Source organism: Heterodontus francisci, chromosome 12 (genome assembly GCF_036365525.1).
Source record: "Heterodontus francisci isolate sHetFra1 chromosome 12, sHetFra1.hap1, whole genome shotgun sequence".
Lineage (NCBI taxonomy): Eukaryota > Metazoa > Chordata > Chondrichthyes > Heterodontiformes > Heterodontidae > Heterodontus > Heterodontus francisci.
The window spans coordinates 61,464,472-61,485,107 of record NC_090382.1 but is presented as its reverse complement, the minus strand read 5'-3'; the positions used below and the strand labels follow the sequence as shown (position 1 = coordinate 61,485,107).

General features: G+C 39.6%; 1 protein-coding gene across 2 annotated transcripts in view; it reads left to right on the top strand.

The window, feature by feature from the left end:
* Window positions 1-20,636, top strand: part of LOC137375605 (glutamate receptor ionotropic, delta-2-like) — a 629,010-nt gene that overhangs the window by 554,174 nt on the left and 54,200 nt on the right. For both annotated transcript variants that reach the window (XM_068042974.1, XM_068042973.1), the window contains one exon: window positions 15,486-15,652. In XM_068042974.1, coding sequence (XP_067899075.1) covers window positions 15,486-15,652 — 167 coding nt within the window. The remainder of the gene's footprint in view (window positions 1-15,485; window positions 15,653-20,636) is intronic.

The window sequence follows — 20,636 nt, the reverse complement described above, 5'->3', positions numbered from 1 at the left end:
AAAACAAAGATGTTAGTTAGGAAATCTACTCATTTTATACATGTGCAAAGCGATGAGATGCATTCGGCAATGATAACAATGAGGAAACCTATGCCATCCGCGCAGGTTGCCACTAAAAGCAGTGCTCTGTGAACAAGTTTTCCTCCCATAGTATTTCAGGTGCAACCATCAGAAAGTGTTTGAGATTCAAGCCCCAGTATAATTAATATATTTTGTGATCTTTAATGAGGCTTGCTTGTCCCAGCTTCTATGGTTCTATTGAGAGTGGGCAAGGAAGTGGGATTAGTTTTGAGTTGCTCTAGCAAAGAGGCAGATATGGATGAATTACTCCTGCTGTGCTGTAAAGTATTATGTTTCAGTGGTTCTGTGTTTCCATTTTTGGAAAGATAAGAGTCTTCAGAATAGTGCTAAACATGGATGAATTATTAGGGAATGACTCTAAATAGCTGGGTAAGTAACTAAAGTAAAGGGAAAGGCTACAGTTTTTTTTTAATATAGTAGGTAGTGTTTCTTTTTAGGGAATCAAGGTCCCTAGTATAAATAATCTAATTGCTGGGTAATTTGAGGGGATAAATTAAGGATAAGTCAGATGAATATGTGGCTGAGGAGATGGTGCAGGAGAGAGGGCTTTAGTTTCCTGGATCACTGGGACTGTTGCCAGCAAACGTGGGACCTGCACAAGTTGGATGGATTGCATCTGAACCAGAACGGGACCAACATCCTTGCTGGGAGGTGGAGGGGGGGGGGGGTGGTGTTGAACTAATTTGGCAGGGGGATGGGATACAGAGTGGAGGTACAGTAAGGGATGATGCACAGTGAAATATAGAAGACAAACAGTCAGTCTGGAAGGCAGAGCAACTATAGACCTGGTAAGGCACAAGTGAAAAATGCAAGGCTGGATTGCATCTATTTTAATGCAAGGAGTCTTTCTAGAAAGGCAGATGAACTGAGGGCATTGATTAGCACATGGGATTATGATATTATTGCTATCACACAGACATGGTTGAGGGAGGGGCAGAACTGGCAACTCAATATTCCAGGGTATAGAATCTTCAGGTGTGACAGGGGCAGGGATAAAAGAGGAGGTGGTATTGCACTGTTGATCAAGGAGTCAATTACTGCAGTAAGGAGGGATGATACCTTAGAAGGTTCCTCAAATGAGGCCATATGGGTAGAACATAAAAACAAAAAGGGGGCAATCACTTGGCTGGGAGTGTACTACAAGCCTCCAAACAGTCAGGGAGAGATAGAGGAGCAGATATGTAGGCAAATGTCAGAGAAGTGTAAAAATAGTAGTAGGGGATTTCAACTTCCCTAATATTAACTGGAAAAGTGCAAAAGGCTTAAAGGGGGTGGAATTCTTAAAATGCATACAGGAGAGCTTTTTGAGCCAGTACGTAGAAAGTCCTACAACAGGAGGGGCAGTTCTGGACCTAATCTTAGGGAATGATGCAGGACAAGTGGTAGAAGTGTCAGTGGGGGAGCATTTCAAGGATAGTGACCATAACGCTAAGATTTAAGGTAGTTATGGAAAAGGACAAAGACGGACCAGAAATAAAGGTACTGAATTGGGGGAAGGCTGATTTCAGTATGATAAAACAGGATCTGGCCAAAGTGGACTGGGAGCAGCTACTTGCAGGAAAATCTGCATCAGACCAGTGGGAGTCATTCAAAGAGGAAATTGTGAGAGTTCAGGGAACCCTGGATGTCGAGGGATATAGAAGATTGGATCAGGGAAAAAAAGGAGGTTTATGGCAGATTCAGAGCGCTGAAAACAGCAGAGGCCCTAGAGGAGTATAGAAAGTGTAGGGGGTACTTAAAAAAGTAAGTAGGAGAGTGAAGAGGGGACATGGAAAAACACTGGTAGGCAAGATAAAGGAAAATCCTAAGGCATTTTATAAGTATATTAAGGGCTAGAGGATAAGCAGGGAAAGAGTAGGGCCCATGAGGGGCCAAAGTGGCAATCTGTGTGTGGAGCCAGAGGAAGTAGGTGAGGTTTTAAATGATTACTTTTTATCTGTGTTCACTATAGAGAAGGACGATGTAGGTGTAAAGATCAGGGAGGGGGATTGTGATATACTTGAACATATTAGCATTGATAGGGAGGAAGTATTAGCTGTTTTAGTGGGTTTAAAAGTCTCCAGGCCCAGATGAGATGTATCCCAGGTTGTTATGTGAGGCAAGGGAGGAGATAGCAGGGGCTCTAACACAAATTTTCAAATCCTCTCTGGCCACAGGAGAGGTACCAGAGGACTGGAGGGCAGCGAATGTGATACCACTATTCAAGAAGGGTAGCAAGGATAAACCAGGTAATTACACGCCGGTGAGTCGAATATCAGTGGTTGGGACACTATTGAAAAAAATTCTGAGGGACAGGATTAATCTCCACTTGTAGAGGCAGGGATTAATCAGGGATAGTCAGCATGGCTTTGTCAGGGGGAGATCATGTCTAACTTACTTGATTGAATTTTTCAAGGAGGTGACTGGATGTGTAGATGAGGGTAAAGCAGTTGATGTAGTCTACATGGACTTCAGTAAGGCTTTTGATAAGGTCCCGCATGGGAGATTGGTTAAGAAGGTAAGAGCCCATGGGATCCAGGGCAATTTGGCAAATTGGATCTAAAATTGGCTTAGTGGCAGGAGGCAGAGGGGGATGGCCAGGGGTTATTTCTGCGAGTGGAAGCCTGTGGCCAGTTGTGTACTGCAGGGATCGGTGCTGGGATCCTTGCTGTTTGTAGTGTACATTAATGATTTAGACGTGAATACAGGAGGTCTGATTAGTACGTTTGCAGATGACGCGAAAATTGGTGTTGTCGTAAATAGTGAGGAGGAAAGCCTTAGTTTACAGGACAATATAGATGGGCTGGTAAGATGGGCGGAGCAGTGGCAAATGGAATTTAATCCTGAGAAGTGTGAGGTGATGCATTTTGGCAGGACTAACAAGGCAAGGGAATATACAGATGGTCAGAGGGACCTTGGTGTACTTGTCCATAGATCACTCAAGGCAGCAGCAAAGGTAGATAAGGTGGTTAGGAAGGCATATGGAATACTTGCCTTTATTAGCCGAGACATAGAATATAAGAGCAGGGAGTTTATGATGGAGCTGTATAAAACGTTAGTTAGGCCACAGCTGAAGTACTGTGTACAGTTCGGGGCACCACACTATAGGAAGGATGTGATTGCACTGGAGAGGGTGCAGAGGAGATTCACCAGGATGTTGCCTGGACTGGAGCGTTTCAGCTATGAAGAGAGACTGAAAAGGTTAGGGTTGTTTTCCTTAGAGCAGAGAAGGCTGAGGGGTACATGATTGAGGTATGTAAAATTATAAGGGGCATTGATAGATTAGAAAGGAAGAAACTTTTTCCTTTCGCAAAGGGGTCAATAACCAGGGGGCATAGATTTACAGTAAGGGGCAGGAGGTTGAGAGGGGATTTGAGGAAAACATTTTTCACCCAGAGGGTGGTTGGAATCTGGAATGCACTGCCTGAAGAGGTGGTAGAGGCAGGAACCATCACAACATTTAAGAAGTATTTAGATGAGCAATTGACATGCCATAGCATACAAGGCTACGGGCCAAGTGCTGGAAAATTGGATTAGAATAGGTAGGTCCTTGATGGCCGGCACAGACACGATGGGTCGAAGGGTCTGTTTCTGTGCTGTATGACTCTGTGACTCTAATAGTCCACTGATACAACTGGCATTAATAAAGCACCTTAAACAAAGTAAAATGTCCCAAAGCACTGCACAGAGCATTATCAAACTAAATTTGACACCGAGCAAAAGAAAGATATTAGGACAGGTGACCAAAAACTTGGTCAAAGTAATGTGACAGTCTTTTTTTTACTCCAGCCTCCTTTGTTTACTTTTTTCTCCCAAATTACAACCGATAGAAAATATAGCTCTCAATCTTTGGCCTGCCGTCTTATTTTACTTTGGTTTAGCATTCTACCATGATTGTCTTGTTCGTATAAATTGCCCTTTATATGAATATAAGCAAATTGATGTAATTTTCCCTCTGAAAGGAAAACGTGCAAGAAAGCAATGAAAGTTAAAATAGCAACTTATTGCCAATGTAAAATTCCACAATTTTCCTGACATCAGGGATCTTGCTGTCAACTAGATTGTGGTAATATGGGCACTTTGCATGAAAATGAGTTTCCCTTGACATGCTGAACTTTATAGAAATGATAAATGTGCAGAAAAGGTGAAAGGCATTAGATACAATTAGGAGAAATGTAGTCGCTTCATGGTAGATACACAATCAAAAATAAATTGTGGGCAACTGACAACCAATCATTGGGCAAATATAAGGCTCAGGCAAACTGTTTTAAAATTTTTGTGACATGAATACGTTGGGAAACAAAAGGCCAGCTAACAGTAAGAAACTGCAGCAAGTCACTGTCCTATCTTCCTGCCAATAACATTAGTAAAGCAGTGAATTGTAAAAAGTCTACCTTGATTCTATGGAAGGAGTGCAGTAGGCTGAATTTGACCTAACATGGCATCAAATGAGAGTAAACTCACAAATGCTATTTCCTCCGAATTCTCATTAGATCAGCATCAAATAAAATAACTTTATCAATCTGTTACTACATGTATAAACTGGACAACAAGTAAATATAACTAGTTTAATTATAGCCACCTAGCTAGTAGTCATGTACAGTATCTATATGTTATGGTTGAATTTGCTGGCTGGCACACACTGTAATACCCAAATCTGATACTACAAAGTGACTGTGGTACTGCCCTTACACAATCCACAGCACCACACATGCTCATCCAATTAAGCATTTCTGCTATATACAGAATTTAAACATGAAGTGTCATATTTACAAATTAATAGCACCAATAGAAAGTGCAGGAGGATTTCTTTTTACTAAAAGGGTGCTAAGTATGTGGAACAGATTACCAGCACTGGTGGTAGAACAGGAGATCTTAATGGGTTTTTAAGAAGCAAATGGGATTCAGGGTTATTAGAAATGCATCAAGGGAATACTGTGAATAGGTGACATAATAGTCTTCTCCCACCTAAAACTGTTACTATCCATTCTTGATTATCATGATCTAATGATCCATCTAATCTTTCGAAAGGGAAGGTTAATGAACAACCTGGTTCATCAAGTGCCCACTGTTACGACCGAGGTGGGAGGAGTGCACTGTCTTTTCTAGTTCCACTTCTCCACAGGTCACAGCATATGTTTAAATGTTTACCCAGTTACTGATATGGTCAATGATATACTCTACTCCTTATCCCAGAATAAAATACACCAAACAGGTTTCTTTAATAAACAGCAAAATTATCAGTTTATTATGAAACAAGACTTATCCAGTAAAGAAGCAAAGCATTAACATACAGATTGAAATATGAAAGTTCCCTTTTTAAATACCATACACACACTGGTTAAAGGAAAAAATAAATAATTTTTTTCTGCAGAGCTCTTTTACAAAAAAAAGAGAACGAAAGAAATACTATTGCCAAATACTTGCTAATCCTTGAAGAAAAAAAGAGAAGATATGGGAGGATGTCAATTGTCCCTTTTGGTCTGGCGTCCGTGTATACGGAGACGGGTTATTGGGATCTTTTCAGAAGCAGTTTGTTCTAGAGACGTTGAGAAGGAGTCTGGTAGGATTTCCAGGAGAAATGTGGGATCGGGTTTCAGTTATCACACTCTGGATTTGCAGATTTTTTTTTTCAAAGAAGTAGAAAAAGAGGAGCTGACACATTGGATTTCTCCAGGTCTCTTAGAGAGGTACAGGAAAGATGAGCTGTGGGTCTTTTTTTAGCAGGCTACAAAACCAACTGCTTTTCAACACTGTCCACACCCCAACTGAACCAAAACAATATCTCAGAAGTGAAACCACCTCTTGACGCTCATAAATCTTGACATGTCACTTCTCTCAATATCTCTCCAAAGTCACCAAGGTTTCTGTTGTTTATTGGTCTTAAGGCATGTGGTATCCAGTAAAGGTTGTTTTCAAATAAGACCTCTCAGTGTCCTTTCAGTGACCTTTCAACAAAAAAAACAAAGTGCAGCATCTATGAAATCTTCAGTCTTCCAAAATGAATCCATTTCCAAACTTTAAATATGAATCCTCAAAAAATGGAAGCACTTTCATACCAGGAATAGCCACCAATGCAGGATCCTCTGAATGTAATGTAAAAATGTGCTTCAGGATCTGTGCCAAATGACAGAGTGTTATTAAAAACAAGCTAAATTAGCAGGACCAGGAGGAAAGACCTTTTGAGATACCATTGCAGGCAATCTTACCAACCGATATCTGAAGTCATGATTTCTAGAAAACCCCGAGGAGCACAATGAAAATAAGTCAAAATGAGTTTAGTTGGGTTTTGTGTTCCTTATCAATTTCCTGAGGTTTGATAAGAAAATAATATATAGGTTCTATAATTATCGATGGTTTGAGATCTATGTTTATTCCAAGTTAAATTAAATTCAGTTCATCATCCATATTACATATTGCTCCTTTAGCAGGAATGGGATCCACAATAGGGCAGCCAGATGTTGTCTAACCGTACAAAAATCCACTTTTTCCAATAATAACAATAGACTATGCAGTTCACTTGAAACAACGCAATGGCTCACTGATCAGACTGAGATATTTTTGGCTGCTTAGACTTCCCCTTTCACGTTCCTTCTGAATATTACCACATTTGCTGAGACTCTGGCTAATGCTACAATGCAAGGCACATACATTTCACCTGACTACTCTGGCACTCAACTGATCTTAACTGCAGTTTCTGAATCTAATGAGGTGGATTTTTACAGGGAACCAGTTCAGCTGCTCTGTCTAATACGGATAATACTCAAACCTTTCTCTAATGCAATAAGTACAGCAGTCACAGAGAGAAAACAGCGAAGTAGACAGGCAGAGACAGAATTAATTTAATAAAACAATCAGTTCTGTAATGAGTTCTTGAAGTTGTCTTATGCAACATAAATGAGATGTGTGGAGTCCGCTTCATTGAAGATCTCTAACAGGTTTATTAACAGCTGAATTAGTATATAAGGAGCAAACTATTTACAGAACCTTTGTCTGAGTGTTACAGTTGCAGAGTGACTCTGGCTTCGAGTCACATGACTGCATCTTGGTACTTAGCTCATTAGCATACTGAGATCTGAAAGGGACATCACTCTTGAGGCTATCACACAACATCCCCTTTCTTTTCAAAGATAAGTCTCAAATGCTACAAGTAAAAACACATAACATTAGATAACACCAAAATATGTTATCCGGGATATAGATGATAAAATTTACAAGTATAGAAGCTTAAGAGTCCATATATCATTTCAGTGGTTTGACAACTCTTCCAGATTTGGTTATGGTATAATCTTCTGGGGATGTGGATTTCACCCTTGGCTGTTTTTGGTTTGCAAGCATGTTGCAGGTAAGCCCATATCCATAAGTGTAGTTCTGAGGTGGAACATGGCAACATGAAATTCTTATTTTGTTGTCCTACACTTTATGATAAGAGGCCCAGAGGCACTGGCCATAATTTTTCAGTCTTCCTTAGACTTGGGAGTGGTGCCAGAGGACTGGAGAATTGCAAACATTATATCCTTGTTCAAAAAAGGGTGTAAAGATAAGCCCAGCAACTACAGGCTAGTCAGTTTACCTTCGGTGGTGGGAAAACTTCTAGGAAAAATAATTTGGGATAAAATCAATAGTTACATGGACAAATGCAAGTTAATTAAGGAAAGCCAGCTTGGATTTCTTAAGGAAAAATCATGTTTAACTCACTTGCTGGAGTTTTTTGAGGAGGTAACAGAGAGGGTTGATGAGCGCAATGCTGTTGATGTGGTGTACATGGACTTTCAAAAAGCATTTGATACAGTACCACACAACAGTCTTGTGAGCAAACTTGTAGCTCATGGAATAAAAGGGACAGTAGCAACATGGATACAAAATTGGCTGAGTGACAGGAAGCAAAGTGTAGTGGTTAATGGATGTTTTTCGGGCTGTAAGAAGGTTTGTAGTGGAGTTCCCCCAGGTATCAATGTTGGGACCCTTGCTTTTCCTGATGTATATTAATGACCTAGACCTTGGTGTACAGGGCACAATTTCAAAGTTTTCAGATTATACGAAACTTGAAAGCATTGTGAACTATGAAGAGGATAGTGTAGAACTTCAAAAGGACATAGACAAGTTGATGGAATGGGCAGACAGGTGGCAGATGAAGTTCAATGCAGAGAAATGTGAGGTGATTCATTTTGGTAGGAAGAACATGGAGAGACAATATAGAATAAAGGATACAATTCCAAAGGGGGTGCAGAAGCAGAGGGACCTAGGGGTGTATGCGCATAAATCATTGAAGGTGGCAGGACAGGTTGAGAGAGCGGTTAATGAAGCATACAGTATACTGTGCTTTATTAATAGGGGCATAGAGAACAAGAGCAAGGAAGTTATATTGAACTTGTATAAGACATGAGTTCGGCCTCAGCTAGAGTATTGTGTCCAGTTCTGGGCGCCGCACTTGAGGAAAGATGTGAGAGCATTGGAGAGAGTACAGAAAAGATTCACGAGAATGGTTCCAGGGATGAGGAATTTCAGTTATGAAGATAGATTGGAGAAGTTGGGACTGTTCTCCTTGGAGAAGAGAAGGCTGAGAGGTGATTTGATAGAGGTATTTAAAATCATGAGGGGTCTGGACAGAGTATATAGAGAGAAACTGTTCCCATTCGTGAAAGGATCAAGAACGAGAGGGCACAGATTTAAAGTATTTGATAAGAGAAGCAAAAGTGACATGAGGGAAAACTTTTTCACGCAGCGAGTGGTTAAGGTCTGGAATGCGCTGCCTGAGAACATGGTGGAGACAGGTTCAATTGAAGCTTTCAAAAAGGAATTAGACAGTTATGTGAAAAGGAAGAATGTGCAAGGTTATGGGGAGAAGGCAGGGGAATGGAACTGAAGGAATTGCTTATTTGGAGAGCCGGTGCGTACATGATGGACCAAATGGCCGCCTCCTGCAATGTAACGATTCTGTGATTCTGTGATAAGTGATTTGACTGTGCAAACCATTCACTCGGCAAGACCATTAGATCTAGCGTAATGTGGTTTACGCCCCATTTGGTGCACATATCCCTGAAAGGTTTGCCTGTATACTGTGGCCCATTGTCACTAGACTAAATATTGCACTCAATGTGTCTGCAACAACCACTCTTGAAGTGTCTTTTACCTGCCTGACAATTGGAAATTTGGGGAAATAATCGGTGACTAAGATAAAGTCTTCTCCAGTCACAGAAAATATATCAGTGGTGATTTTGGACCAAGGGACGGACGGAATCTTGTGTGGGTGTAGAGGTTCTTTGCGTTGTTGTAGCTGGTGACTCTGGCATGCCTCACATATCCTCACTAACCTTTCGATGTCACTGTTGAATCCCTGGCCAATAAACAGTGTCTCGTGACAGTGATCCTATTCTCTCTATGCCCATATGGCCTTGGTGAAGTTGTGATAAGATGTCCTCTCAGTGAGCTGTGGGCACAATCACTTGTTTTCCCTTGAAGGTGACACCGCTTAAGATACCGAGTTCATCTCTATAAGATCAAAAGTACCTGAGGGTTTCTGGCACCTCTTTTACTGTATCAGGCCAACCTTCCATGTTGACTCTCCATAGTGCCTTCAGTTGTGGGTTATTTGCTGTTTCTGATTGTAGTTGGTCATATTTGTGCTGACCAAAATGCAATACATCGATTTTGAGCACATCGTCCACCTCAATGTCCATGCTGTCCACTTGTAGATCCAGTGGAACTTCTTCATTTTGTTCAGATTTGGCAATCTGCTCAGATTATCTGAGGTGACCATTTTGGTACCCGGTTTGTAGCAGACATCGAAGTTCTACCCCTGTACTTTCACTAAGAGTTGCTGTAGTCAAGGTGCTGCACATCTCAATGCTTTGCACCAGATTATTTCCAGTGGTTTGTGGTCAGTTTCCACAGTGAACTGCTTACCAAACAGGTAGGTGTGAAACATTGTGATCCCAAACACCAGAGCAAGTGTTTCACGCTCTATGTTTGAGTAATTGGATTGTGCTGAGGATAAACATTTAGACCCGAATGCAATTGGTTTGCAATCCTGCAGGAGGCACGCTCTTAGTCCTTTCTGTGAGGAATTGAATTCCAGGATTGTCTTTGTCCTTGGATCATAGTACTGCAGGGTATAGGTTTCTGTTGACAATGCTTGCTTAAGAGACTCAAACATACGTTGATGGTCCTCCTGTCATACAAATGATATGTCTTTCTTTAAGAGCTCTCTCAGTGACAATCCTTTGTCAGAAAAATTTGGAACATATGGTGCCAAGAAGTTGAAAAATCCAAGACATCTCTGGAGGTCTTCCTTGTCTTGTGGGGTAGGCATATACCTTATATCTTCGACTTTGCCTGAGTCAGAATGGATTCCGCAACCTGGATAGATGGAGCCAAAGAAATTGATCTGACTTAGGTTCACCTGGCACTTCTTACTGTTAAAAACAAGCCCTTCGTGATGAGCTACTGCCATCAGGGAATTAAGGTTTCGATCATGTTCTCCTTTGGTTTTGCCCATTACCGCAATGTCAACAGGAAAGCATATGCAGCCAGGCACGTTTTCTATAATTCTGCGCGTATGTTGATGAAACATATCTTGACTGACAGATGAGCTGAAGGGTAGTTTCTGGAAGCAATATCCTCCAAATGGTGTCCTGAAGGTGGTGACTTCTTGAGATTCCTTAGCTTGGTGTACTGACCAATATCCATGTTTAGCATCCAACTTGGAGAAGAATTTGGTTCCTGTGAACTTGGGATTCAATTCCTCTAATGTCAGAATCTTGTTGGGACATCTCATTAGGGAGAGGTTTAGACACCTCGGATCTAGACATACCCTGATTGCTCCATCTTTCTTCAGTACGCACGTAATTGAGCTGCACCAGTCTGTGTGATGATGCACATGATGGATGATGTCATTGCATTCCATGTTATCTAACTTGTGCTTAAGCTTTTCTTGTATGTGCACGCTGCACTTTCTGGGAGGGTTGATTGATGGAATTGCATCCTCTCTCAGATGCAGTATGGCATTGCCTTTGAAGTCTTCTATGGGGTCGAACCTGTCTGGGTGCATTTGTTGCAGGTCGTGGACTAACTCAATGCGGGTGCCCTTGGTCTCTTCTGTAGTGGGTACCTTGGTGACCTCATGGATAGTCATAAAGTTGAGGTCCTTATACACTGGTAATCCTACCACTGCTGGTCAGCTTGTGTCTACCATGTAAAATATTGGTAATTTCCATGCTGACTTGTCGTAGATGCATTGTACTGTCAGTGTGCCACTGAAAGGGATGGGTGACCCATTCTTTGCGGTTGTCAGTTGTATCCTTAATTTCCAATGACTCTGGTACATATCCTTAATGGTTCAGACTGGTGGGATACTTGCACTGGCTCTAGTCCCAGTCTTAACCCGGAGTGTGTGTTTGCCAGCTTTCTTTGGGCACATGATGTTAATGGTAGCAAAAGCTTCCAGTTGTCTGACTTCTTCAACACAATGTGTCAGGTTCACAATGTGAAACGCCTGCTCATCTTCTGGCTGAGAATCATTCCTCTCTGAGTCTTGTCTCAGGTCTGTTTCACCGTATTGGCTTGCATTTATCCAGGTGTCTGGCACTTTACTTGTTGACATTGCCCTGTTGCTGCACCTGTCATCTGTCTGTCTGTGTCTTACTGTGACTTCTGGCCACGTCTTTGGAGCCAGTGTCCTTTTGCACCACACGCCTTGCGCAGCTCATGAAATGCAAGGTACCTTTGCATGAATGGGACCAACTACACTTACCACACAGCCTGTTGGCTCTTTTTGACTTGGCTATCATGCCATTACTGTTGGCTTCACCTCGTGCTTGCAGATGCTGTTGTCCAGCTACAATGGGTTTCGTATTCATGCCATCTTCTAGCAGCACATTTAATGCTGTGACCTTTTTTTCCCCAAGAGGTCTTTCTGAAATTCTTCAATGGGCGTTGAGACAATCACCAGCTCCATTAGTCGCTCTGACAGCTCAGTTTCTGAAAAATTGCATTTGTTGCCCTTACTTATGGCATCTATTGATGAACTGATCTATTGATTCCTGTGGCTGTTGCCTGTTGGACATCACTTCCAGGCGGTGAATTTTAAAATTCACTCTTAATCAGAGCTGATCTTCTCGCACTTTCCGTATCTTTGCAGGATCTTTCTGGTCCTCTTCAGATAAGCCAGAGGTATTGATTCTGTATAATCCCTCATTTACAACTGTTATCAGTATTTTTGCAGCCTGCTTCTCTGGTTCTACAATCACTTGGTTTATGAAGCATAACTGCATTCTTTGATTAAAAATTTTGAACTAAGATAGGATATCAATGGCCTTCCAGTTCGTGCTGGGAAATTTGATAGCCATCTTTCTGTTGTTCTTTTGTTTTCTATTCTTTATTTAACTTTGTTCAGCTCTGTGTTCTTTCCCCTTTGAGAAATTCACTGTTATTTAGACTAACTGCTTGGATGGAGAGTAACAGTTGTTTGATAGTGTTCTCTGTTTATCTTGTTTGCAGCACTTCAGCTTGTCTGTTTACACAGTTGTTAAATAGGCATAGTTAGTCAGAGTCTTCAGCACAGCTATTTCTTTAATCAAACAAGACAGTGAGTTAGACCATGGACTATGATTAATACTTGCCTCAGATAAGGTTTTTACCTATTTGTGAGTTTATTTTGGGTAAGTTGAATGATATTTCAGAACAAAGCTAGTTGACTGCATGTTAAAGGGAGCTGAAATTAATACTGTAAATAGCAGGTAAACAATGTAAAATTATCTGAGAATGGATGATATTTTCAAAGTAGAATGCTAAAATAAAAGTTAACTGAGGCCATGAAATGCTGACTAGATAATTAGTTTCCACTATTTTTTGAGATAGTAGGAGAATTTTTTTATGGAAGTTTAGGTAGATTTTGCATTAATAATTAAATATTATGAACAAATGGTTCCAGTTAAATCAATGGAATTAAGAATATTGGTCCAGAGTATGTTCACTTTAAATGTAAGTGTATTGTGAGGGAGGAGAGCAAAACACCATCAGTCAGTACCATTGGTGAATTGATAACCTCTGATAAATCAGACAAAAATCAGTGCTGTATCAAATAAAACATTTATGATTAGTTCAATAATCAAAACTATTGTTTTTGGCTCAAAAGTATTTCCACGAAACATTTTCTATACAATAAATTTGTCCCATATATGACTACTTAATTTATGTATAATATTATAGTCTTGATTTTCTTGTATTGTAGTATTTTTAACAGCCGTGATTAGGGCCTGGAAGGTATGATCTAGACATATCTTGCTTCCTCTAGTGCTGTGCCTCATTCAACAAGGGTCCGTAACAGCATTTACCATTGTTGTATTTGGTTCGAATGTATGTTTCAATAAGCATTCAAAAGCATGTGGAATCAGTACCATAAAACTAGTTGTGATTGTTCTAGCTCCTGCTGGATTTTAGAAAGCAGATGAAAAGCTCTTCACAAATCAAATAAGACTTGCTATTTACATTTACAGAACTTGGCTTAATGCTATTGCTATAGTAACAGTGTTGCCTTTGCTTTAATAAGACAGTGAATTAGAATCTGATTGCTTGTCACTTGCATCAAAGTTGATGTAGCATTGCTACTTTAATCAGTCTAGAGTTAGTAAATTGAACTTTTTTTGCCTTCCAAAGAAAAGTATCTAATTGTAATGTTATAGAGCTAATAAAACTGGCAATGCCAGCATATACATGGATTGCAAATGTAAACAACAACTTGTATTTATATATGTAAAAGTATATGCACTTTTAATGTAAAATGTCCCAAGGTGCTTCACAGGGACACTATAAAACCAAATATGACAGATATGACAAAAGATTGGTCAAAGAGGTAAGTTGTAAGAAGCTTTTTAAAGGAGGAGTGAGGGAGAGAGGAAGAGAAAGAATCCCAGAGCTTTCAGGGCCCAGGCAGCTGAAGGCATTGTGACCAATGATGGAGCAGGTAAAATCAGAGATGCTCAAGAAGCTAGAATTCGATGAGCACAGATATCTTGAAGGGTTGTGAAGCGGGAGGAGATTACAGGGATAAAGATTAGTGAAGCCATGGAGAGATTTGAAAACCAGGATGAGGATTTTAAAATCAAGTTGTTGCTTAACCCCGGGAGTCAAAGTAGGTCAACAAGAACACAGTAATGAGTGAGTGGGAATCAGGGCAAGTTAGATCATGAGCAGCAGAGTTTTAGATGACACCAAGTTTATGGAAGGTAAAATGTGGGAGACCAGCCAGGAGTGTGTTAAAATGGTCAAGTCTAGAAGTAACAAAGGTGTGGATGAGTGTTTCAGCAGCAGATGAACTGAGGCAGAGGCTGAGTCAGGCGATGTTACAGAGGTGGAAATAGATGGTCTTAGTGATGGTGTGGATATGTGGTTGGAAATTCATCTCAGGATCAAATATGATTCTAAGGTTGCGAACGATCTGGTTCAGGCTTTGACAGTTGCAAGGGAGAGGGACGGAGTCAGTGGCGAGGGAATGGAGTTTGTGGCAGGGACCAAAGATAATAGCTTCAGTTTTCCCAGTATTTAATTGTAGCAAATTTCTTCTCATCCTGTACTGGATGTCAGACAAGCAGTCTGGCAATTTAGCAAGAGTAGAGGAGTCAGGAGAGGTGACAGTGAGGTAGAGCTGGGCCTCTTCAGTGTACATGTGAAAATTGGATGATGTCACATGGTGGGGAGGGAGCAGCATGTAGATAAGAAATAGGAGGAGGCCAATGATAATTTCTTTGGGGCCACCAGAGGTAGCTTTATGGGAGCAGGAAGAGAAGTCATTGCAGGTGATTCTCTGGCTACGATTATAGATAAGAATGGAACCAGGTGAGTGCAGTCTCACCCAGCTAGATGACGTTGGGGAAGTGTTGAAGGAGGATGACGTGATTAACCATGTCAAAGGCTGCAAACAGGTTGAGAAGGACAAAGACGGATAGTTTACCTTTGTTCAGTCACATTGGAGGTCATTTGTGACTTTGATAAGAGCTGTTTCAGTACTGTGGCAGGGGCAGAAATGTGATTGGAGGGAATTCAAACACGGAGTTCCGGGAAAGGTGGGCATGGATTTGGAAGGCGACAACGCGTTCAAGGATTTTGGAGGATATGGAAGGAAATGAAAATAATGCAACACACCTAATGCACGAAATATAATGATCTGTCTTGCAAAATATATAAATATTATTTCCTCCATATCAGCTCATACACTTTTTTAATTAGCCTGATTTGAAAATTAGTTGTGAATTATAAATTTTAAACAAAGAATTCAAAATACCAGGACCATTTTATTTTAATATATTTGTGAGATTAAAAAGAGATTGATTGGTTCAGCTGGTACTTTTATAATTTATGTTTTTGAAAACTAAATGTAGAACTAGTATTTGAGTGAACCATGTAGTAACACACTTTCATATTTTAAGGTGAAGTCTGGAAATTATGCATTCATCTGGGATGTTGCAGCACTAGAATATATTGTAGAGAATGAGCCCGACTGCAGCTTTGTCACAGCAAGGAATTCTAAAGTCGATAGAGGTTATGGAATTGCACTTCAAGATGGCAGCCCTTACAGGGATATTTTTTCACACAGGTATGCTGCTTATGCTTAAAACTCAATGGATTTGACTATTATGGCATACATCTTGGTGTCCAAAAAAAACCTTATATTTACTACAGTAACATTCTAACTATAGTTTATTGATATCTTACAATTTAAATGAAAACTGTATGGTTTTAATTATTTAATATAGGTGTGGTGATACTCAACTTATGTGTTATGCAACAAACAATATTTTTTTCTTGTGGTAATCATGGAAATGAATATGTAGTAGTTAGAATATCAGGTTGCTTAAATTCACAATGGGGACACTCAATTTAAGCTCCTGGAGGCACTCACAACGAGTCCACCAAGAGACACTCTTATTAAAAAAATTATAAGTCATATATGAGCAACGGGGAGTTCCACTAGTAAACAAGTTATTAGTTAAACAATGATTTAAGCTCAACTCCCAAAAAAGCTATAAAAATTTGGCATTAATAATGATTGTGGAGATTTCCACTAGCTTAAATTGTCATTTTTTATTAATCAAGGAAGATAACAGTGAACTGATGTTGGAGGTCCATGAAAAAAACCTCAAGAAACCTATGTTTACCTAACCAGTTGGATTAAGTAAAACACTAGGCTATATTTTTTCTCTACGTGCAAAGTGCTTTTGCTGCATTTTTATAGCAAATAGCGAACATAACATATCCCTACAAGGACTTACAGGGTTTCCCAGAGCCATATGTATCAAGAGCACTGGAGAAATGCAGGAAAATATAAATTCAGGTTGATTTTTTTTTGAATTTCATCATTCTGTTTTATCTCATGGTTACAAGTTTATCATGGTATAGATTATCATGGTTACTAGCGTACCCTGCCTGCTCCTGAAAAATCAGTAACATGAAGTAAATATAGCTACCAGTGCTAATATTGGATAGGGAATAAATAATAACTACCCTTCCCTTCTGAAAGTTGAGTGCATATGTAGGTAGAAAATACTGTTAAGAAGGCAGACAGGATTCTGGATTTTATATATGGGCCATTGAATATAGAAGCGAGGGAGTGATTAATTTCCATGAAACATTGCTTGGACCACAAATGCAATATTTCGTACAGTTCTGGACACCCACTGTAGAATATTAAGCCATGGGATGGTACAATGGAAATTCTGTAGAAAGACATTCTGAATGAGAGAGTTGAATTATGAAGAAAGGCTTGAAGCACTAAGGATTTCCTTAGTGGAACAGAAAAGTTTAAAGGTGAACTTGATAGAGGTTTTCTAAAATTATGAAAGCGTTTGAAAATGTAAACAGTCCACTGGGTTCGCAAATTGATAGTAAGTAACATGGACTGAAGATTATGCATAGAAGAACAAAAACTGAAATGAGGAGAAATTTCTTCATTCAGAGGGTTAGGAATATTTGGAATTCTTTGCCCCAGAGGGCTGTAGATGCTCAATTGTTGCATATATTAAAGACTGAAATCGATCTACTTTTGGGCACTTAGGGCATCATGGGATATGGTGATAGGGCAGGAAAATGGAGTTGAAGATCAGTCATAATTTTTTTGGAATGGTAGAGCAAGCTGGAGGAGCCATATGACCTATTCCTGCTCCTATTTCTTCTGTTATTGTGGTTTTATTTATTTAGTGTGAGAAGGTCAAATTAATTATTTATAAGCATTTATATGTTCCAAAAAAGAATGCAGAACTATTTCTTGAAAGAGTTGGATATAATTATTTTTCATTCATTGTGTAATTTTTTTCACTGATTTACTACCTTCCAGAAACACAGAATTACATGCAAAAGATCCCTGTTGAATGCTAATTTGAATTTTCTAACATAGCTTTATCACAGCAGTAAAGTTTCTTTGTCAGTATTTCAAGGCGAGCAGTAATTGTAGAGAGTGCTATACAGCCAATTAATTTTAACCTGGCCGCAGTCCTACAATAGATGTTAGCAGTGGCTCAGTGGTAGCACTCTCATCTCTGATTCAGAGATGTGAAGTCAAATCCAACGCCAGAGGCTTGAGCACTAAATTGGTATTCCAACCAAGTACTAAGGAGTTGCTGCACAATCAGTGGTGCCATCTTTCAGATGAAATGTTAAACCGAGGCCTTATCAGTTGACATAAATGAATTTATGGCATTATTTTAAAGAAAAGCAGTGGTGTTCTCTTTGCTGTTCTAGCCAATGTTTATCCTTTAACCAATATCACTAAAACAGATTACCTGATGACTATCACATTGCTGTTTGTGGGACCTTGCTGTGTGCAAATTGGCTGCTGCATTTCCTACGTTACAGCAATGATTAAACTTTGTAAGTATTTCAGTGGCTGTAAAGTACTTTGAAGTGTTCTGATGGCTTCCTTCACCAAAATTCTCGTGACTCCTGCCTCTTTTCTACCCAACAATCTAGACATCAAGAAGAAATAACATCTGGGTCATTGCAGGATTGATAGTAGAGCCCACTAGGTTCATGGCCTAAAATTGCATGTTCCAATTTTATTTGATTACTTCTCTTACAAGAGGGACCGATACAATGCAGAACTTCATCCCTGCTTCATCCAGAATTCACCCTTACTGACACAAGCATGCTCTTAAAATATTTAAAGTAGAGGACCCATCCTGATCCCAGATACTCCAGTGGGCTCAGGAGTGGAAGTTAAAATGCAGTGAGCCAAAGGATTTTCTGGCCTCACGTCTCTGGAGAAGATGCTTGATAGACCAGCAGGTAATTCTTTGCTTTATAATTTCTAATGTCCTTAAGTATAGGTTCAAAAATAACAAAAGTTCAATAAATTTACCAGTAAATTGATTAGCATCGATTGGATGTAAACTTATAAGGCACAAAACATGAAATAGTGAATTGGCTGCCAGTATACACCCATCTTGACTTTTCTTTCCACCAACATCAGGGGAAAACAGAATCAAGCAGATGCATAATGGTCAGCTGGCCCACTGCTGCCCATTTTGTACCCAGATGAAGTTGAATTTTACTCTCATTATTTCTGATTATTGGTGGGTATTCCTGATGGAGAACAAATTACAAACACACCAGGGGAAAATTTTCTTCCATTTTGTTATTTATTGCAAAATCGTAACTATTATCTTTATACACAGATTTACAATTTTGCTATGAATAGCAAGCATTAAATTGGCTCCATCATTACTAAATGCCTTGTTATTTTCATACAATTTTAAAAAGCTGTAAACATTCAGAAGGTATTACTGACTTAAAATGGAAACCCTTATGTAGATTAATTTAATATGCAGTTTGTGCCTTTATTTTATGATGCCTTTCACAGAAATCTACACCAAACACAGAAAATGCTTGTCTCCCTGGGTGGCGCTCACAGTAAAAGATACTTGGTGCTAAGTCACAGACTGATGAAGTGCAATAAAATTTCTTTCAACTTAATTGCCCTGTTGAAAATAATTGAGTGAATTATATAGTCTATTACTTACATTTTTAATCTCATAATTTTATTTTACTTTATAACCTAAATTATAAGAATCCTTATAATTAGAATATAATTATTTAGGTATTTGTAAAGGAAACTCGCATAGAGAGGTAAAGGCCAGCAAATAAAACTTGCAGAGAAAATATCTAATTAAAACCACAGTTTCATTTATGGATGATGGGAAATTCATTTTGCACAGCAGAGTAACATTTGTGTTGTTCTATCATAGGTAATTGTATTATTTCATTCTGGACTAATACAAATGAAGCTGAAGGGCAAGCATAAAGGATTTGAACGCAGAGCAATAATGGAGACATGTTGCTTCGACTTACATGTGCTAACTGACTGTGCAGAGAACTGAATCATGTGATATTGCATCACTTCCTATGATGACATACATATTATCATAAACATATATTAAACATATATTTAACCACTGACCACCTCCAGGCGCGTATCCATTGTCTCTCGAGATAAGGAGGCCCAAAAGAAAGAATATTTAACATACCAACAAATACAGTATCACAACATCCCCTTCCCTTAAATGACAACCCCATATGGTATGTTTATTCTAATATGTATGTCATCATGGGAAGTGATGCAATATCACATTCAGTTCTCTTTACACAGCCAGTTAGCACATGTAAGCTGAAACAAGAAGTCTCCAATATAGCTCTGCGTTCAGGGTATTATAATAATATGTATATGAATAAGAAACCCTTAAGAGATATAAGAAATGTGATAGCTATAACACTATTTACATAAAATATTCACCTATAACCAGAACATTTGGAACACTCCTCTTCAAGGTATTGTCTGTGTTTGGAACCGTACTGGCCATCAGCTGACTCAACCAGACCTTGTGACAATGACATGTGGGTGTGTTCTTGAACTGTCCGTCCTGTTTGGGAGGATTGTCCTCAGTTGTCAGTGTGTTATTTGTAGTCTCTTCATCTTCAAAACATATACGGGTATGTGTAGGCAATGCTGCTTGGTCGCCTTGTGCATGGTAGCAGAGAATCCCCTAAGATTGATTCCTTTGCGATATCACACCATATGGTGTTGTCACCTCATACGAATGCAATTCTTTGCACATCTTGGATATTTCTGCTGGGATCCATGTCTGTTCTTGCAGGTGAAGAGCCCTCACCTGGCCAACGTATACTGACCATAATTCTGCACCTGCATGCATGTCATGTGCATCTTTCATCATGTCTTGTTTCTAACATAACCGGTCTGTGATCAAGGGTGACTTGGTGAGATGACCAAACGTAATTTCAGCAGGTGATGGTAATCCAGAATCTAATGGTGTTGCGCAAAGATGCAATAATGCAATTTGGATATCTTGCCCGGTTTTCGAACACTTTTTGATCAGTGATTTGACTGTCTTGAACGTATGTTCAGCCACCCAATTTGAACGAGGATATCTGGGTGATGATGTGACATGGTTGATGGACCATCATTCACACGCATATCCTAGAATGATTTTCTGGTGTATTGTGGGCTGTTGTCGAACACCACTTCTATCGGGGCACCAAAAAGACTAAAGATGGCACTACCAGTGTTAGCC